Below are 20130 nucleotides of genomic sequence, written 5' to 3' on the forward strand. Positions count from 1 at the left end.
GTTTTGTTTTGTCTTTTATCAAAAGTTCATACATCTTATGGCATGGCGTCTGTGGCATCACAATGATTTCATGATTTTTGTTATCCTGTACTGATCCTAAGTTACCCTGTGCATTATACTCCAGAGCTGCACTCACTATTCTGCTGGTGCAGTCACTGTGTACATACATTATATTACTGATCCTGTACTGATCCTGAGTTACATCCTGTATTATACCCCCAGAGCTGCACTCACTATTCTGCTGGTGCAGTCACTGTGTATTTGTTGTCAGCCATTTGCTCCCTTTCCTTTCTCAGACACGTGTGACATATACTGTAGCAGCTAAAAGCAGATATCTGTGAATGTGGTGGATATTTTTTGGTAGCTGACGTGTGCTGGACTCGTTCATGCTGATGCCATCATCGTAGCCCCTCACAGGCCAGATCCCACCAGAGATCAATTGTCCATTTGTCATTTTAATTTGTGACATTGTCATAGAAAATAAAAGCCTTCCCAGACCAGCCATGGAGACGTGTAGGTGATGCTCCCTGTGTGGCTGCGGTGGTTTGTTGCCCTCCCTGAAGACAGCCCTGATTGAACGCTGATGTGAATTCATGCTGCCTAAAAGCTAACAGGAAAGTAGCAGAATTCAGAGTACAGCTCCGGATATGACTGCTTACAGTTTCATTACCTTTAGCCTAGTTTTCCTGCTTCCATTTACTGGATAGATTTCTTAGGCTTTGTGGTTTCCTCTTGTATATTTAGCAGTAGCTTTGGTAAGAGCGATATCAATCCTCCCGTATTGTTCTGTATACAAAGAGGCGCTGCATCGCCGAGCCTGAGCTATTAGACAAAAGGCCGGGAGTTAAATCCGCTCTGATTTGGGAAGTTTGCAGCAACCCTTCTTTCGACTGCATTTTTTTTCTTGTCTGAAGTCTTTTCATCGGCACAAATGAAGTGACACATGAGGGATTAATGAGAGCGATTTGTTTACATCTTCTTCTTCTTGAAGCCAGTTGTGCTCCGGAACATGGGTGAGCGGAGAGCCCCAGCGCAGGAGATGAGACTTTAGTGTAACGGAATAATAAACGCTGGATTTTTTAGCAATTTGCATATTAGGGGCAGCGGGAGGAATGGGAATAATAGAGATAGTTGAGGAGCTGACTTTGTTCTTCACGTGTTTGTCATATTTCGGGTAGGTTTTTCTCGTGTTACACACATACTGCTATGGGCAAACATTGTAGTGTAGATGTAAGGAGGCAAACCGGGCTGGAACCTGGTAGCCACAGTCCCGTGGGTCTCTTTATAAGCCTCCCATGTAGCCCAATTATTGCCAGTATTGGACTGGCACCTCCAAATGGAGTCGCCTCTTGTTGCACCTTTCAGATTCATTATTGTATCGTAGCCTGGACACATCAGAGGTTCTCCGATCGCCAGAGAAAGCCAGAGGCACTACGTTATAGTTACAATACTTCTTTTGACATGTACAGTGCCCAAGTGATAGTCACAGTTCCCCAGTAACAGTCACCGTGCGCCAGTAACAGTCACTGTGCCCCAGTAACAGCCACGGTGCCCCAGTAATAGTCACATTGCTTCAGTAACAGTCACAGTTCCCCAGTAACTGTCACATTGCCCCAGTAACAGTCACAGTTCCCCAGTAACTGTCACAGTGGCCCAGTAACAGTCACCGTGTGCCAGTAACAGTCACCGTGCGCCTGTAACAGTCACAGTGTCCCAGTAACAGCCACGGTGCCCCAGTAATGGTCACAGTGCCCCAGTAACAGTCACTGTGCCCCAGTAACAGCCGCGATGCCCCAGTAATAGTCACAGTTCCCCAGTAACAGTCACAGTTCCCCAGTAACAGCCGCGGTGACCCAGTAGTAGCCACAGTTCCCCAGTATCCGCCACAGTGCCCCAGTAATAGCTACAGTTCCCCAGTAAGAGCCACTGTGCCCCGGTAAACAGCCACGGTGCCCCAGTAACAGCCACGGTTCCCAAGTAATAGTCACAGTGCCCCAGTAACAGTCACAGTGCCCCAGTAACAGTCACAGTGCCCCAGTAACAGCCATGGTGCCCCAGTAACAGCCGCGGTGTCCCAGTAACAGCCACAGTGCCCCAGTAACAGTCACAGTGCCCCAGTAACAGTCACAGTTCCCCAGTAACAGCCGCGGTGACCCAGTAGTAGCCACAGTTCCCCAGTATCCGCCACAGTGCCCCAGTAATAGCTACAGTTCCCCAGTAAGAGCCACTGTGCCCCGGTAAACAGCCACGGTGCCCCAGTAACAGCCACGGGTCCCCAGTAACAATCACAGTGCCCCAGTAACAGTCACAGTTCCCCAGTAACAGCCACAGTTCCCCAGTAATAGCCACAGTTCCCCAGTAAAAGCCACTGTGCCCCAGTAACAGCCACGGTTCCCAAGTAATAGTCACAGTGCCCCAGTAACAGTCACAGTGCCCCAGTAACAGTCACAGTGCCCCAGTAACAGCCATGGTGCCCCAGTAACAGCCGCGGTGTCCCAGTAACAGCCACAGTGTCCCAATAACAGCCACAGTGTCCCAGTAACAGCCACAGTGCCCCAGTAACAGCCGCGGTGCCCCAGTAACAGCCGCGGTGCCACAGGAACAGCTGCGGTGCCCCAGTAACAGCCGCGGTGCCCCAGTAGAAGCGACAGTGCCCCAATAACAGTCACAGAGCCTCAGCCACAGTGCCCAAGTAACAGCCACAGTGCCTCACTAACAGACCAGTTGCCCCAGTAATAGCCCCAGTGTCCTGATGACAGCTGCAGTCCCTGCCACCCTGGAGCAGGTTTACTAATCTCTCATATATAGACAGCAGAAAGTTCTCAATGACTTGCGCTGGATAATGAATTTGCTGCCTCATAAGACACTTGTCTAACTTTACCCGACCTCTAGCAAAATTTTGATGCGCATTGCTGCATCTTAAAGGGTCATTCCTAGTAGTAGTGGATAACTTATTCCTAGCAACCCAACGATCCCCAAAAATGGTGCTCTTAATTGTCTGTCTGAATGGAGCGGTGAACGAACATGTATGTGCACCACCGCTCCATTTATTCTGTAAGTGACAGCAGGAGATAGCGGCGCTCAACTTTCTATGGCAGTTCCATAAAAATATAATGGAGTGGTGGTGCTCAGACCAGGCATATGGGGCTCTGCAGATCGGTGGGAGTACCAGTGGAGCTGCGTTTGTCTGGTCGCCACTCCGTTCAGATTGGGCTCTCGGAATCGGTAGCAGCAATTATATTGTTAAAATTTCCCCGACGTGCATCGAGGAGAGTGCACAGTTTGCAGGGAACATTGGCCTCTATTACCTGCCACAGCATTCCCATTACTCCAGGCACTTCCCTTCTGTCTGCTCTTGACTTCCAAAATAGAATCTCCTATGCAGACCTTTGTGTCTCCGTGGTAACAGACTACAAACAAACTCAGTGTGTCAAGATTCTTCCACTCAGTCTGACTTGGACGCAGTGAGTGACAGCTCAGTCGTCCAATCTAGTGCAGTGTGGTGAGCTATCAGTATTTTGATAGACAGTTCAGCTGTCCAGTATAAGACTGGGAGGTGCTGAGCTTTCTTCAGGTGTTTCCTATTCTAACTGATTACCCAGCTACTTAGGTAAGTGGTCAGACCCAAATCTCTGCCAGTCGTAGCATTTGCTCTGTGGTGCATGTTTGCCTTGTATTCCTGTGCTCTCTTTGTTGATCTATTGCTGCCTGGCTTTAGACCACGTTCTGACCATCTGTTTGCCTAGCCCCTTTGTTCTGATCCGCTATCTTCCTGTTATTCTGACCTCGGACCGTGACCTGACTACGCCTTTGCTTTTCTCCTTCAGTTGATGACATACTCTCTTGGTGTCTGACCCTGGAACGTTTGACTTCCCATCCTCACGGTTTGTCTGTGAGTAGTAATTAGCCTCACATTACAATTGGCCATGTAGCTTTTTTTCCCCACCAATGGATCCAGTTCGTACACTGTGCGATAAGGTGTCGAATCTGACACAAATGGTCCAAGATCTGGCCAGAGAGCACCAGAAGCTAGAATCTTCACAGTCCCAGCTGCAGGGTCTGTTTTCTTCGCATATTTCTCTGCTACCAACTGTAGCTATGACTTCTGAAGTGCAGTTAATCTCTCCCGAACCAGTAGTGGCACTTACTGATAAATTTTCGTGGAAGAAAGCCAGTTTAGGGTATTCAGGGATAGTTGTAGACTATTTTTTACCTTACAACCCCGGTCTTCAGGGGATGAGTTTCTGAGGGTGGCAATAATCATGTTCCTTCTGCGAGTGGGCCCTCAGACTTGGGCATTTTCTGTGTCCCTCACAAGCCTCAGAACAGTCGTTTGTTGACGCCTTCGGGATTATCTATGTCAAGTCTGACAGAGTCCAGGTCACAGAGGCAAAGATCATGAACCTGACACAGGGGAGCAGCACCGCTGAAGACTATAATTCCAGCAATGGTTTCACTGCCCGTATTGTAAAGAATCAATAGTTTCAGCTCTCCTACAGTAAATATTAAATAAAGTAAATTAGGTAAAGAGTAAATAATTCATAGTGTCTGTGCACGTACAGTAGAGAATCCATTGTCACTGTGCTATTACAGTAAAGAATCCATAGTCTCATTGCTCGTACAGTAAAGAATCCACAGTCTCACTGCTCTTCCAGTAAAGAATCCATAGTCTCACTGCCCGTATTGTAAAGAATCCAGAGTCTCACTGCCCGTATTGTAAAGAATCCATAGTCTCACTGCTCTTCCAGTAAAGAATCCATAGTCTCACTGTCCGTATAGTAAAGAATCCATAGTCTCACTGCCCGTATTGTAAAGAATCCAGAGTCTCACTGCTCTTCCAGTAAAGAATCCATAGTCTCACTGTCCGTATAGTAAAGAATCCATAGTCTCACTGCCCATATAGTAAAGAATCCGTAGTCTCACTGCCCGTATTGTAAAGAATCCATAGTCTCACTGCTCTTCCAGTAAAGAATCCATAGTCTCACTGCCCGTATTGTAAAGAATCCAGAGTCTCACTGTCCGTATAGTAAAGAATCCATAGTCTCACTACCCGTATTGTAAAGAATCCATAGTCTCACTGCCCGTATTGTAAAGAATCCATAGTCTCACTGTCCGCATTGTAAAGAATCCATAGTCTCACTGCTTGTACAGTAAAGAATCCAGTCTCACTGCTTGTACAGTAAAGAATCCATAGTCTCACTGCTTGTACAGTAAAGAATCCATAGTCTCACTGCTTGTACAGTAAAGAATCCATAGTCTCACTGCCCGTATTGTAAAAAATCCATAATTTCAGCTCTCATACAATAAAGAAACCATGGTCTGTGCTCATAGAGTAAATGATTCATAGTGTCTGTGCTCGTACAGTAGATAATCCATTGTCACTGTGCTATTACAGTAAAGAATCCATAGTCTCACGAGCATATATGGTAAAGAAACCATAGTCTCAGTGCTTGTGTAGTAAAAAATCCATGGTTTCACTGCTCGTACAGTAAAGAATCCATAGTATCAGTGCTTATGCTTTAAAGAATCGCTGCCTGTGATGATTGCTACACCTTCTATCCACTAGATGTAGAGGATGCCCACTTATTTTTGTTGCTGGCATAGATGTAAAAAGATTCTTATACAGATCTGTGTACCGTCCCTTCACATATCTGTACACTGTAATAAGATCACCCCTAAGCATTCGTTTTTCCAAACTAAATAACCCCCTGTTAGCAATGAGCGAACGGTCTTGGATAAAGTCTTATCTGAGCATGCTTAGATCTGAGGCCCCACACCTGTTAGGCAGCCACAACACATGCAGGATGGTCGCTGTAATAGCTGCATGTTCTTGTAGGTAAAAGGAAAAGATTTCTTTATATCACATGATATATTTTTGTCTTCCAGATTACAAGTAGATGACAGCTCCGCTTCATTCCTGCGTGCACTGCAGCACAATGTGAATCCAGATCTTCAGCTGGTACGTGCTAGATTTTATGAAGGAAAATTGTAGTTATGCTCTGTAACTCTTCATTCCTGTTAACTTGAATGTTTCTTTTTCTTTTTTTTCCTTATTGTGAGCATTTTGCCAGCACTACAGGTGCTGTATCTTCCTTTCTGTGAAAAAAATTGTGTAGTTCCACTCAGGCTTTGTAACTCGTTATCCATTTCTATTAAGCCGAAGGTTCCTTTTTTGTCAGCGTTGTACCAGCACTACAGGTGCTGGATCTTCCTTTCTGAAAAATGTATAGTTCAACCTCAGGCTCTGTAACTTGCTTATCCATTCCTGTTAAATGGATGGATCATTTTTGTGAGCATTGTGCCAGCACTACAGGTGCTGCATCTTACTTTCTAAAAAAAAAAAAATTGTCTAGTTCCCCTCATGATCTGTAACTCACAACACATTCCTATTAAGTGGAAGGTTCCTTTTTGTTAGCATTTTGCCAGCACTACAGGTGCTGGATCTTCCTTTCCTTTATTTCCCAGCATACATTTTGTTCCTGACATTGTCCAGTGGCTTGCATGCCCTAAACTGAAAGCCCGCCTCATTGTTAATGTCAGTCTAAAGGTACCGTCACACTAAGCGACGCTGCAGCGATACCGACAACGATGTCGATCGCTGCAGCGTCGCTGTTTGGTCGCTGGAGAGCTGTCACACAGACCGCTCTCCAGCGACCAGCGATGCCAGTAACCAGGGTAAACATCGGGTTACTAAGCGCAGGGCCGCGCTTAGTAACCCGATGTTTACCCTGGTTACCATCATAAAAGTAAAAAAAAAAACCAGTACATACTTACCTTCGCTGTCTGTCCTCGGCGTTTTGCTTCCTGCACTGACTGTGAGCACAGCGGCCGGAAAGCAGAGCGGTGACGTCACCGCTCTGCTTTCCGGCTGACCGGCGCTCACAGCCAGTGCAGGAGGAGTGCAGAGAAGCAGAGCGCCGGGGACAGACAGCGGTAGGTAAGTATGTAGTGTTTGTTTTTTTACTTTTACGATGGTAACCAGGGTAAACATCGGGTTACTAAGCGCGGCCCTGCGCTTAGTAACCCGATATTTACCCTGGTTACCAGTGAAGACATCGCTGGATCGGTGTCACACACGCCGATCCAGCGATGTCAGCGGGAGATCCAGCGACAAAATAAAGTTCTGGACTTTCCTCAGCAACCAACGATCTCCCAGCAGGGGCCTGATCGTTGGTCGCTGTCACACAGAACGATATCCTTAACGATATCGTTGCTACGTCACAAAAAGCAACGATATCGTTAACGATATCGTTATGTGTGAAGGTACCTTAAGTGAGATCAAGTTGTCTTAAAGTACAATGAGTATTTCAAGAAGCGCATCCTGTAACAATTGTATCCTCTAATCCTTTCTAAATAACAATTTAAAGTGCTTCTTTATAAAAAATAAAATTGTTCTTTATTGCCCAAGAGTCCAGCGCACTCGCACAGAAAACTTTCTACCATTGATTGGCTGCAGCGGTGACCTTCCGTCTGAGCCAGAAGGTACATTCTCCCAGGGTACAGAACCCTTTTAAGGATTTATTCAGCTCTCATTGAGCTCATTAAAAAATCTGTATGTTGTAAACTCCTCATAAACAGTGGCAGGCAACCTGAATGTTATCATTTCAAGGGGTTGCCCGGTGGAAAGCTATCCTCAGGAGGGAGTCCGCCCCACGTGATCAGCACCAATCGGCAGAGCGGAGCTCCAGTGTGCTTGGGGCCGCCGGAAAGCCAAATGCAGAATTCGGCCACTCTGCTAGGAATGAATGGAGCAGCGATCGAGACTGTGCACAGGGACAATTAACTCTTTCCATTCCTGTACTGGTATTGTATGAATGGATTTAGGATAATATTTTGTGAATAATTCAAAGAAAAATACAGAAGAGTGTTTGGTGGTCAGAGACGGGCTGATGTGGTTGTGGGTTTAAACTGAACTTTCCCTCTTGTAGGTACTGTGATTACTTTTGGTCCCGGATGCCGTTCCTGGTATATATATATATATGAGGCTTTCGTCTGCCACCACGATAACATATCACGTTCTATTAAATCCTTATTAAAATTCCTGATGAGTAGGTAACACGTTCTCCGCGCCGCTCATAGCAATTAAATGAGCTGGGTGTCCTCTCTGCTCACAGTGATTTGTTTAATTGCGATTGTATGCAGAGGATAAGAGATTCCCTTGGGGAAGCGCTATCTCAGCTCCGTGCAAACATAAGAGTCAGTCCCCGGTATCCAGTCTCGGGCTTGAAAGATACCGCTTTTATGTCGGAGTGCTTAGTGTCTGAAAGAGACGCGGGTCTACATGCGAGACACAGCGAGAAGACAACTTTATCTGTCCGTGCAGAAGCATTCTGATGGAAAGCAGACATTCTACCAGCGAGTTCTATTTCATTAACTCCCGAATGACCATCACAACGCCTTTTAACGGTGGTCCTTAACGGACCTCATTCTACAGCATCGCCTTTTTTTATGGCAAGGCGTCGGTATAAGATCACGCTACTGATAGCGCTGACCCAACTGGTGACTGACAGCCAGGTATGGAGGAATCCTGTGAAAAGACAGGAAGAAGCTGGGCTATGCTTTCCTCCAACTCACGCCTATCCTTTCCCTCGTGATTTTGTGAGAGGAGACTGAAACCTTCTGGTAGAATTGTTCCAATGTGAAAAAAAACGTCCCCTGTAAAATATAAATAAGAGCAGGCACATTCCAATAAATGTTACTTATTTATGCTATTTTTCTAACCCTAACTAGTAAGGGTGAGGTTAGGGCTAAGGTTAGGGTTAGAATAATAAAATATTTACATAAAACACAAAAAGTACTAAAAAATATATCTCATGAAAATATATCACTTTTTATTTTTAACCCTTATGTAGGATTTCAGGAGAAAAAAAAAATAGAGAAGGAAATAGTAAGTTGTGTTAATAGCGTGTTTTAGAAATGTTTCTCCTAAATTTATGCTACGGCCTACGATGTAATTTCAGGCCATATCCCTTTTTTTTGAAACACCAAGTTTCACACTGTTTATACATTTGCAATGTCCACTATGTAACAAAAAAGCACCTTCCTTCCTCCGGATCCAGCTCTTTTGTGAGCAATGCCTGCTCCATTTAGAAGTCAATGGAATGATATTTCTCTGATTACGCTTTCATTTAGTCAGTTGACCGCTGCAGCCAATCACTGGGTGACCCAGCCCTTTTGACTTCTCAGTAGAGCTAGCATCCCTTCCGAAGCTAGCGCTGAACTCCGGAGCAGCCTACCTTGAAGACACTGGGACACTGGGAGTTGAATATACCGCAGTTCTTTATTTTAAGTGCATCCACGCCTGCAAAAAAAATTAAAAAAACTCCTCTAAAAATGTTTTGGAAGGAGAGAGCAACTTTGATTTTTCTATTTATTGCTGTAACACAGACCTGGTAAAATGAATCCAGCTCTATATTTATTTATTTTACTATATAGGTCAGTAGTGAAGCTCCATCCCCTAAGGTGGTCTGTAGCTGAAAATGGAGGGGAAAAAAATTATCTCTTTTCTAGATTTAGTGAAAGAATCAATTTCTGGTGCTTGGCTTTCTATACCCTTTTCTCACCCCTAAAGAGGACCTGTCAATTGCTCAAAAAATGAGTTAAATACCCTTTAAATATCCTTGAGCACCACTGGTTCTGCTGCTTTTTTTCTGTTTTATTCTATGTCACTCCATTGCAGAGTTATTCACATTTGATTCTTCTGCAGTGCACTATGTGAAATCTCTGCTTGCAGTCCAACTGGCTGTTTCTTCAGAGTCTTCTCTGGGGGCGTCTTCTCTGCCAATCACAGCTCAGAATTGTCTGAGAGTGATACACTGCTACATCAGATTCTGAGATGTGATTGGTAGCGTCTGAGAAAGAGGAGTGAAAGCGCACGCCCCCAGAGAAGACTCTCAAGAAATGCACAAGCAGAGATTTCACATACTGTGCTGTGAAAATTCTAGGTTCTTTGTTCCTTTAAGCAGCACGGAAGTGTTGGCACCTTTCATCTTTATGTATCTTCCTTTGGCTTTCTAACAATCCATTAGCCTGGTTTAGATTAGAAAACACTTCCTTAGTGAAGACAGTGAGATGTATGTATGTTTTGTTCCGGATGATTATAGCTGCTTCATAGCAATACGTAATAATATCCTGGCAGATAATCTTCTGCATATTAATCCAAAGGCGAAAGGAACGCCATTTAAGAAAGAAAAGAAAAAACAATTTTCATTGTCGGCATCATTACAAAAGAGGCACTGATTAAGAAGAGGATAAATCAGCTTGGCGGCCCTCTCATAACAACGCCGCGCTAATGCGGCATAATTAGACGAACAGTCGGAATCCAAACTCCTGTCTTTCTGAATGTCAATGTTTTAAGTAATAAATCCACAAAGGTTTAATTACAGAGGAATTAATTCCGGGTTTCATCTTGCGCGCTTCGGTTGTTGAAACGATGGCGGCACCCAGTTTATGAGGCGAATATTCATGAGTAGCCATCATCGTGTCGGCTTCTTGAGCACGGCAGATGCTGTGTATGCTACGGTTTATATATTATCGCCGGTCAGGGTGCCTTCAAGTGAATCTCCACTGTTTATAAAAAAAAAAATGATTTTTAGCGTCTTGCCAAGACTAGGACCACCCTCTGAGCACGTGCCAGCTCATTTGCATGATGAAATTGATTGTTTCGCTTTCATGCAGAGAAAATCGGAAAATCATCTGTTGATTAAAACAGATTTTTGTGTTAGCTCTTGTTTGTGGACAATTTTCTAACATATATATATATATATATATATATAAAATTAAATTAAATTATATAGGTATATATATATATCACAACATGCATTTCAAAGATAAATAATAAATGGAAATTTCACACTGTCTTTTATAGACTCTAACTTCGTGTTGTTTCAGAAAATGCACATGTACATTAGCCACAATGAGCAGATCTTTTGTATTGAAGCATCTCATGAGCGTGTGCAAAGATCATTGTGATAGGAGGGAGAGGAGGTGAGCTGCGATATCACCTATTATGATTGGTGGATTATGTGTTATCAGCCGTGTATAGTAATCCTGCCCAAGATTAAAAGGAAATCTCATGCTAAAAAGACAGGTAGTATAAGTATAAAAAAAAATCTGCAGTGGCCAGTGTGAAAAATGTAAGATTACTAGCTTTATTTTTAAATAAGAGAGAAAAAAATGCCCAAAAATACATAGTGCAAAGTCTGATTTAAACACTCGATCATTTTCTGATATTCACGTCCCTTTAATAAATCGATCTTCAACCATCTAAGTCAGTGTTCCCCAAGTTTGGTCCTCAAGAGCCACCAACAGGTCATGTTTTCAGGATTTCCTTAGTATTGCACAGGTGATAATTGCATCATCTGGACAGGCAAGCATTCACTGACCTGTGCAATACTAAGGAAATCCTGAAAACATGACCTGTTGGTGGCTCTTGAGGACCAAACTTGGGGAACACTGATCTAAGTATATTTGAAGCCTCCAGCCAGGCTCTGTAGATACTTTACCAGACATAAACCATCTGATAACCAATGATAAAAGTTTCCTCCACTTGCGTAAGCTTAGGAGCTCAGTGTACTGTGTGATTAATTAGATTTTTGTGTACACAGTATGGAGCTCCTAAGCATCTGTTCTCTGCTTGTGCAGCTCCAAGTTCAGAGCTCAGTGTGTACTATGTGATTAATGGGATTTTCTGTGTACACACTATGGAGCTTCTAAGCATCTGTTCTCTGCTTGTGCAGCTCCAAGTTCAGAGCTCAGTGTGTACTATGTGATTAATGGGATTTTCTGTGTACACACTATGGAGCTTCTAAGCATCTGTTCTCTGCTTGTGCAGCTCCAAGTTCAGAGCTCAGTGTGTACTATGTGATTAATGGGATTTTCTGTGTACACACTATGGAGCTTCTAAGCATCTGTTCTCTGCTTGTGCAGCTCCAAGTTCAGAGCTCAGTGGGCTTTCCCTGGGAACTTACGCCTCCTTACTCGGTTCTCTAGTCTGAGTCTCCTCCCCAGAATTTCCAACATTTTTTTGCCGCTTGATTTTTCTGTTATCACCTTCAAGATCGTGTAACTCCGTACAGGTGTAACACCCCTCCTTGTGAGAAGGATATTTGTATGTTCGCTCCCCTTTTATTCCCTGCAGGTGTTATGCATTCTGCCCTCCCAATCGAAAGACAACTACGACTCCATAAAGAAGTATCTCACCCTGGAGAAGCCGGTTCCAAGCCAGTGTGTAAAGAGCCATACTCTGAACCGGCAGAACATGCTAATGAGCATCGCCAGCAAAATCGCCATGCAGATCATCTGTAAAACCGGAGGAGAACTGTGGGCCGTGGAGATTCCCGTGAGTTTCTAACCTCCCTTCCCCGCAGCGAGAGGACGTTACTGTGTGATCGTCACTAAATGCCGCTTATGTCCCCGCAGCTCAAATCTCTTATGGTGATCGGGATCAATGTCAACAAAGACGCCATCAATAAGCTTCAGTCAGTCGTGGGCTTTGTGGCCAGCACAAACGCACGAATGACCAAGTAAGTATGTACCATAGAACCACTCAATAAAGCACGATGGTGACCCCCTTCCCCCACAGTGATCATACATTTTGCACCTATCCTGTGGACAGATATCCTTTATGGGACAACCCCTTTAAGTACAGGTAATGCACTTGCTTATAAGTGCCAAAAACTTTGTTTTTTAACTTGTGCAGTACAAAACTTTACTTTTTTTTTCTTAATCTTAAATTTTGGTAGTTGGCAGAATATCAATATTTTTGCCAGTTTGTTGTTTTCTGCACTTCGGGCCTTTTTATTATCACAGGTTATGCCGATGCTTACTTCGAGAAGTTTGCGAAATTTCCTCCCGTTTTATCTTTTCCTTTTTTTTTTTCTTTTGCAGATGGTTTTCGCAGTGTATAATTCAGAAAACATCAACAGATTTTGCTGATTGCTTGAAAATGTGCATGAAAGGTAATTTAGCCGCCGGTCCCGGGGCTGCTCAGATTGGCAGATCGCTCTCGCTTTGTATTAATCAGACTTGAAATATCAGACAGAAAAATAGACAGCAAAAACATGTTTACAATTCATTTGCATAATGTCTTCTGTGTGCGGAGACGGGTACAGGCCCCACAAACACAGAGATTCTACTACAGGCACATTCTGGTTAATTATAACTAATGCTCCGATAAAGCCAGGGAAGACGATTCTGGAATGACAAGATGGTTGTGGTTTTTTCCCACAGTTTTTCACCTTTGTTGTAGGAAAGCAACCACCTCTGCCTTATTTTCACAAATTTGAGATCAGACTTGTCTTTGGTTTTAATGTAACCAGCTGCAGCAGGAGCCTCCCCCCACTGCTCTGACTTCAGTCATTTGAAAAATGGAGAAGACCGAGAGGAAAATGACCCATGAATTTGTTGCAAGATTCCAACAAGACTATTTGTTTATAAGCTGCAAATAATTTGCAGATTAACAATTACCGTCAGAAAGTTTTTCTAGGTTTAGTGTTCCTTCAAAGTAGATCTAGTATTGAAAGATAGGAGACAAAAAAAGCGCAAATAGGGTCTTATCCCCAGGATTGTTTCTGATCAATTGTGAGAGAACTGCTCACCTGGTGGTACACAGTACAAGCGTGTAGTTTGTCAGCTGCTGCAGATCCACAGGTCGGCGCTGCGACCTCTCAGAACCGTTATAATAGATGAAATGTGGATTACATCCGCGCTGCTGCGACAAATAATAGATCCAGATATACTTGTAAGATGTTCGGGTGGTTTATTCAACGCGTTTCGAAGCTCATGGCTTCTTCTTCAGGAAGTTTCCACACAGAGATAACCTCTATTATTTGTCGCAGCAGCGCGGATGTAATCCACATTTCATCTATTATAACGGTTCAAAGTAGATCTGGCAAGTCTCCTACCCGAGGGCAACAGGATAGAGAGGGAGGCACGGGGCTTGGGGATTTATCGTTTTCTAACACTTGATTCATGTATGTTAACCACTCTTTACCTACTACAACGGCGAAAGCCTGTGAGTCCTGCTCCTCCAACCCTCCCATAGCGAGAAAATGTGAGTCCTGCTCCTCCAACCCTCCCTTAGAGAGATGTGAGTCCTGCTCCTCCAACCCTCCCATAGAGAAAACCTGTGAGTCCTGCTCCTCCAACCCTCCCATAGCGAGAAAATGTGAGTCCTGCTCCTCCAACCCTCCCTTAGAGAGATGTGAGTCCTGCTCCTCCAACCCTCCCATAGAGAAAACCTGTGAGTCCTGCTCCTCCAACCCTCCCATAGCGAGAAAATGTGAGTCCTGCTCCTCCAACCCTCCCATAGAGAGAAAATATGAATCCTGCTCCTCCAACCCTCCCATAGAGAAAACATGTGAGTCCTGCTCCTCCAACCCTCCCATAGAGAGAAGATGTGAGTCCTGCTCCTCCAACCCTCCCATAGAGAGAAAATGTGAGTCCTGCTCCTCCACCCCTCCCATAGAGAAAACCTGTGAGTCCTGCTCCTCCAACGCTCCCATAGAGAGAACATGTGAGTCCTGCTCCTCCAACCTTCCCATAGAGAAAACATGTGAGTCCTGCTCCTCCAACCCTCCCATAGAGAAAGCCTGTGAGTAGAGTTGAGCGATCTTGACCTTTTTAGAGTCGAGCCGGGTTTCGCGAAACCCGACTATCTCAAAAGTCGGGTCGAGTGAAATCGGCCGATTATGACGTAAAGTCGGGATCGACCGAAACACGAAACCCAAAGCAAGTCAATGGGGCAGCATAGTCGGCAGTGAGTGGGGGCCAGGAAAACACCTAGAGTGCCCATTTTAATGTCAAAACCATCCATTCTTCTTAATGAAGCTTGTCAAGCGTAATTTACCTTATAATAATTGGAAGGCATTTTAAATTGGGGGTCATTTGGCTAAAGTTGTGTGGGGTAGGGCTGGTTCAAGTAATTAGTGGGCCCAGGAAATCTGGACCACATCACGGCAGTGGAGCAGGGAGAGGTAAGTATTTCAACTTTGCAAGTGCTGTGATCCTGAGCAAGCAGGGGGGGCCCACTTGTTGGCATTGGCACTGGCACAGGGCCCCTCAAAGTACAGCGGTGTGTTTGCACGGCGGGGGCGCCTCCCACCGGCAGCAACACTTTTGCGTACTATGAGAGGCCCTGTGCCAGTGACGTCGCCAACTAGTATTCCTCCCCCCACCTGATGAAGGAACCTGCACTTTCATCTGCACCTTCCTCTTTGTCCCCGTGTAAGGTGGTATGGTATGCGGGAAGAGCAACCTGACTTTCAGCAGGGTCACAATGTTGTTGTGTAGCGTGCACGGGGAATGTTGCGTTATGGGTCAATGTACCAGCAGACTCATCTATCACTGGCTGGGCAATGGGCACGATGAAGTGGAAACACAGATATAGGCCCAAAGAATAAAGTGGGCTAAATGCAGTTCAAAATTGGTAACACAGGAATAACCAGGGGGCATTGCAGTGGAGGACAACTGGAATGAGAGGCTGACACAGAGAGTAGGGCCAAATCAGTAAGTAGTCGAAATGCAGTTCAAAATTGGCAACCGTAGTAAACAGGCGGCACAGCTTTGTTCAGTGGAGGAGAACAGCAAGGAGTGGCAGACACCGATAGTAGGCCCCAACCCAACTAGTAGGCCAAATGCAGTCTAACATTAACAACTACTTAACGAGAGCCTGAAAATGGAATTTCAGGACAGGAAACCAGGAGAACAGCAAGGAGTGGCAGACACCGATAGTAGGCCCCAAACCAACTAGTACGCCAAATGCAGTTGTTCCATTTAACCACAATTTAATGAGAGCCTGAAGATAGAAGCTCAGGAAAGGCAACCTGGGGAACACCTTGGAGTGTAACACACCATCTCTCTCCACCCCATACCCATTTTGTAGGCCTAATGCAGTGTACTTTTCTACAACTACTAAACGAGAGTCGGAAGACCGAAGCAATGGCAAGGAAACCTGGGGAACACCTTGGAGTGTAACACACCATCTCTCTACAGTGGAACACACCATCTCTCTCCACCCCATAGCCAATTTGGAGGCCTAATGCAGTGTAGTTTCCAACAACTACTAAACGAGAGCCGGAAGATCGAAGCTCAGGAAAGGCAACCTGGGGAACACCTTGGAGTGGAACACACCATCTCTCTCCACCCCATACCCAATTTGTAGGCCTAATGCAGTGTAGTTTCCAAGAACTACTAAACGAGAGCCGGAAGATCGAAGCTCAGGAAAGGCAACCTGGGGAACACCTTGGAGTGGAACACAACGTCTCTCTACACCACGGAAGGGCTGATTCTTAGGAAGGAAGGCTGTTGGAAATAAGCATTGCGCGTCCGAGGGTGATTATATTCTTATTAGGTATATACTCACCCTCGGACGCGCCCTGCTTTTTTATTTGGAATGAATGTTTATTTGCAATGTGGTGTTGACTTTCTCTATTATTTTGGTAATTAATGATTTTATTATTTTCATTGTTTTGCATCTTCTCGGCAATAATATAAAGAAGACGCGACAGGACAACACTCGGTGGATGCCATATCTGTGTTTTCAATTTAAAAAACCTTTCAGTTAACTACTTGCAGGAGAAAGTAATTGTAGCTGGTGGCCATTTTTAGTACTGTACCAGATTTTAGTTGTGTGTTTGTTTTTAATGTTAAAATGTCTGCATTTGATATCTCTCCAGTATTTTCTTTTTTATAAGCAAAATACTTATTTTTATATTTTCTGATGTTGGTTACAGGGGTACACGGGCAGCAGTGGTGTGATCAGTGGAGGCCTAGTGGAAGGAGTGACCGCAGACAGGCATCGAAGGCCTAAAATAATAACACATGGCTGTAGGCAATTTAAAATTGGTTCCAGGGGTACACGGGCAGCAGTGGTGTGGTCAGTGTAGTAGTAGTTGAAAGAATGGACCGCAGACAGGCATCGAAGGCCTAAAATAAAAAAATTGGGCTGGCTGTAGGCAATTTTAAGTTGGTTCCAGGGGTACACGGGCAGCAGTGGTGTGGTCAGTGGAGGCCTAGTGGAAGGAGTGACCACAGACAGGCATCGAAGGCCTAAAATAATAACACATGGCTGTAGGCAATTTTAAATTGGTTCCAGGGGTACACGGGCAGCAGTGGTGTGGTCAGTGGAGGCCTAGTGGAAGGAGTGACCACAGACAGGCATCGAAGGCCTAAAATAATAACACATGGCTGTAGGCAATTTTAAATTGGTTCCAGGGGTACACGGGCAGCAGTGCCCTGGTCAGTGTAGTAGTAGTTGAAAGAATGGACCGCAGACAGGCATCGAAGGCCTAAAATAATAACACATGGCTGTAGGCAATTTTAAATTGGTTCCAGGGGTACACGGGCAGCAGTGGTGTGGTCAGTGGAGGCCTAGTGGAAGGAGTGACCGCAGACAGGCATCGAAGGCCTAAAATAATAACACATGGCTGTAGGCAATTTTAAATTGGTTCCAGGGGTACACGGGCAGCAGTGGTGTGGTCAGTGGAGGCCTAGTGGAAGGAGTGACCGCAGACAGGCATCGAAGGCCTAAAATAATAACACATGGCTGTAGGCAATTTTAAATTGGTTCCAGGGGTACACGGGCAGCAGTGGTGTGGTCAGAGGAGGCCTAGTGGAAGGAGTCACAGCAGACAGGCATCGAAGGCCTAAAATAATAACACATGGCTGTAGGCAATTTTAAATTGGTTCCAGGGGTACACGGGCAGCAGTGGTGTGGTCAGTGGAGGCCTAGTGGAAGGAGTGACCGCAGACAGGCATCGAAGGCCTAAAATAATAACACATGGCTGTAGGCAATTTTAAATTGGTTCCAGGGGTACACGGGCAGCAGTGCCCTGGTCAGTGTAGTAGTAGTTGAAAGAATGGACCGCAGACAGGCATCGAAGGCCTAAAATAAAAAAATTGGGCTGGCTGTAGGCAATTTTAAATTGGTTCCAGGGGTACACGGGCAGCAGTGGTGTGGTCAGTGGAGGCCTAGTGGAAGGAGTGACCGCAGACAGGCATCGAAGGCCTAAAATAATAACACATGGCTGTAGGCAATTTTAAATTGGTTCCAGGGGTACACGGGCAGCAGTGGTGTGGTCAGTGGAGGCCTAGTGGAAGGAGTGACCACAGACAGGCATCGAAGGCCTAACATAACAAAAATGTCAATACAATGGTATTGTCAGTGGCAGGCATTGAAGGATGTCAGCGCATAGACTAAACATTGGTGGAGCTGTGAGATAATTTTGCAAGTGGTAGAGCACTGTTTGAGCTGGGGTGGGGGGAAACTGTCTTGTGGCCGGCGGTACAGGCCCAGGGCCCCTCATATTACAACGGTGTGTCTGACGTTGGGTGCGCACCACCACCGCCAGAGACACTTTATTGTACTAGGAGGGACCCAGTGGCAGTGCCGTCGACCAAAAGCGGGCTCACCCACCTCTTCAGACAAACTGCACTCTCACGGGTGCTGTCGCCAAGTGTCGATACCACGGCCCCGTGTGGGGAGTTTGGCCATTTAGTGAGGTGTAAACATGTCGTATGCTGGACAATCAGGTGCAGAAAATTACGAGATTGGAAAAGGCATTCAGAATAGTCCACAGGCAAGACCTTTTCATAGGAAAGCTAGGTGTCAGCCGGGCAAGGTGGGGCAAAAGATTTCGAAATCCAGTTGTGGTTCATTTTAATGAAGGTTAGATCATCTACATTTTGGGTAGCCAGACGAGTCCTTTTTTCTGTTAGTATTGAACCTGCAGCACTGAATACTCTTTCTGATAGGACACTAGCTGCCGGGCAAGCAAGCTCCTGCAATGCATATTCTGCCAATTCTGGCCAGGTGTCTAATTTTGATGCCCAGTAATCAAATGGGAATGACGGTTGAGGGAGAACATCGATAAGGGATGAAAAATAGTTTGTAACTATACTGGACAAATGTTGTCTCCTGTCACTTTGAATTGATGCTGCAGTACCTGTCCTGTCTGCGGTCATAGCAAAATCACTCCACAACCTGGTCAGAAAACCCCTCTGGCCAACGCCACTTCTGATTTCTGCCCCTCTAACTCCTCTGGTCTGCTGGCCCCTGCAGCTCGTGTGAGAACGATCACGGGCGCTGTGTGCAGGGAATGCCTGAATCAAACGGTCAACAAGAGTTGATTGTTTGGTTGCTAATATTAGTTCCAAGTTCTCATGTGGCATTATATTTTGCAATTTGCCTTTATAGCGAGGATCAAGGAGGCAGGCCAACCAGTAATCGTCATCATTCATAATTTTAGTTATGCGTGTGTCCCTTTTGAGGATACGTAAGGCATAATCCGCCATGTGGGCCAAAGTTCCAGTTCTCAAATCTGCGGTTGTGCTTGGTTGAGGGGCAGTTTCAGGCAAATCAACGTCACTTGTGTCCCTCAAAAAACCAGAACCCGGCCTTGCCGCGCCACCAATTTCCAGTGGCCCCGGAAAAGCTTCCTCATTAAAAATATAATCATCCCCATCATCCTCCTCGTCCTCCTCCTCCTCTTCGCCCGCTACCTCGTCCTGTACACTGCCCTGGCCAGACAATGGCTGACTGTCATCAAGGCTTTCCTCTTCCTCAGCTGCAGACGCCTGATCCTTTATGTGCGTCAAACTTTGCATCAGCAGACGCATTAGGGGGATGCTCATGCTTATTATGGCGTTGTCTGCACTAACCAGCCGTGTGCATTCCTCAAAACACTGAAGGACTTGACACATGTCTTGAATCTTCGACCACTGCACACCTGACAACTCCATGTCTGCCATCCTACTGCCTGCCCGTGTATGTGTATCCTCCCACAAAAACATAACAGCCCGCCTCTGTTCACACAGTCTCTGAAGCATGTGCAGTGTTGAGTTCCACCTTGTTGCAACGTCTATGATTAGGCGATGCTGGGGAAGGTTCAAAGAACGCTGATAGGTCTGCATACGGCTGGAGTGTACGGGCGAACGGCGGATATGTGAGCAAAGTCCACGCACTTTGAGGAGCAGGTCGGATAACCCCGGATAACTTTTCAGGAAGCACTGCACCACCAGGTTTAAGGTGTGAGCCAGGCAAGGAATGTGTTTCAGTTGGGAAAGGGAGATGGCAGCCATGAAATTCCTTCCGTTATCACTCACTACCTTGCCTGCCTCAAGATCTACAGT

General features: G+C 45.5%; 1 protein-coding gene across 2 annotated transcripts in view; it reads left to right on the forward strand.

Annotated features, from left to right (window-relative positions):
- PIWIL4 (piwi like RNA-mediated gene silencing 4) overlaps positions 1 to 20130 on the forward strand; it is a 214488-nt gene that overhangs the window by 135859 nt on the left and 58499 nt on the right. For both annotated transcript variants that reach the window (XM_069759169.1, XM_069759170.1), the window contains exons 14-17: positions 5887 to 5959; positions 12140 to 12340; positions 12421 to 12524; positions 12889 to 12959. In XM_069759169.1, coding sequence (XP_069615270.1) covers positions 5887 to 5959; positions 12140 to 12340; positions 12421 to 12524; positions 12889 to 12959 — 449 coding nt within the window. The remainder of the gene's footprint in view (positions 1 to 5886; positions 5960 to 12139; positions 12341 to 12420; positions 12525 to 12888; positions 12960 to 20130) is intronic.

The sequence above is a fragment of the Ranitomeya imitator genome, chromosome 3 (assembly GCF_032444005.1).
Source record: "Ranitomeya imitator isolate aRanImi1 chromosome 3, aRanImi1.pri, whole genome shotgun sequence".
Lineage (NCBI taxonomy): Eukaryota > Metazoa > Chordata > Amphibia > Anura > Dendrobatidae > Ranitomeya > Ranitomeya imitator.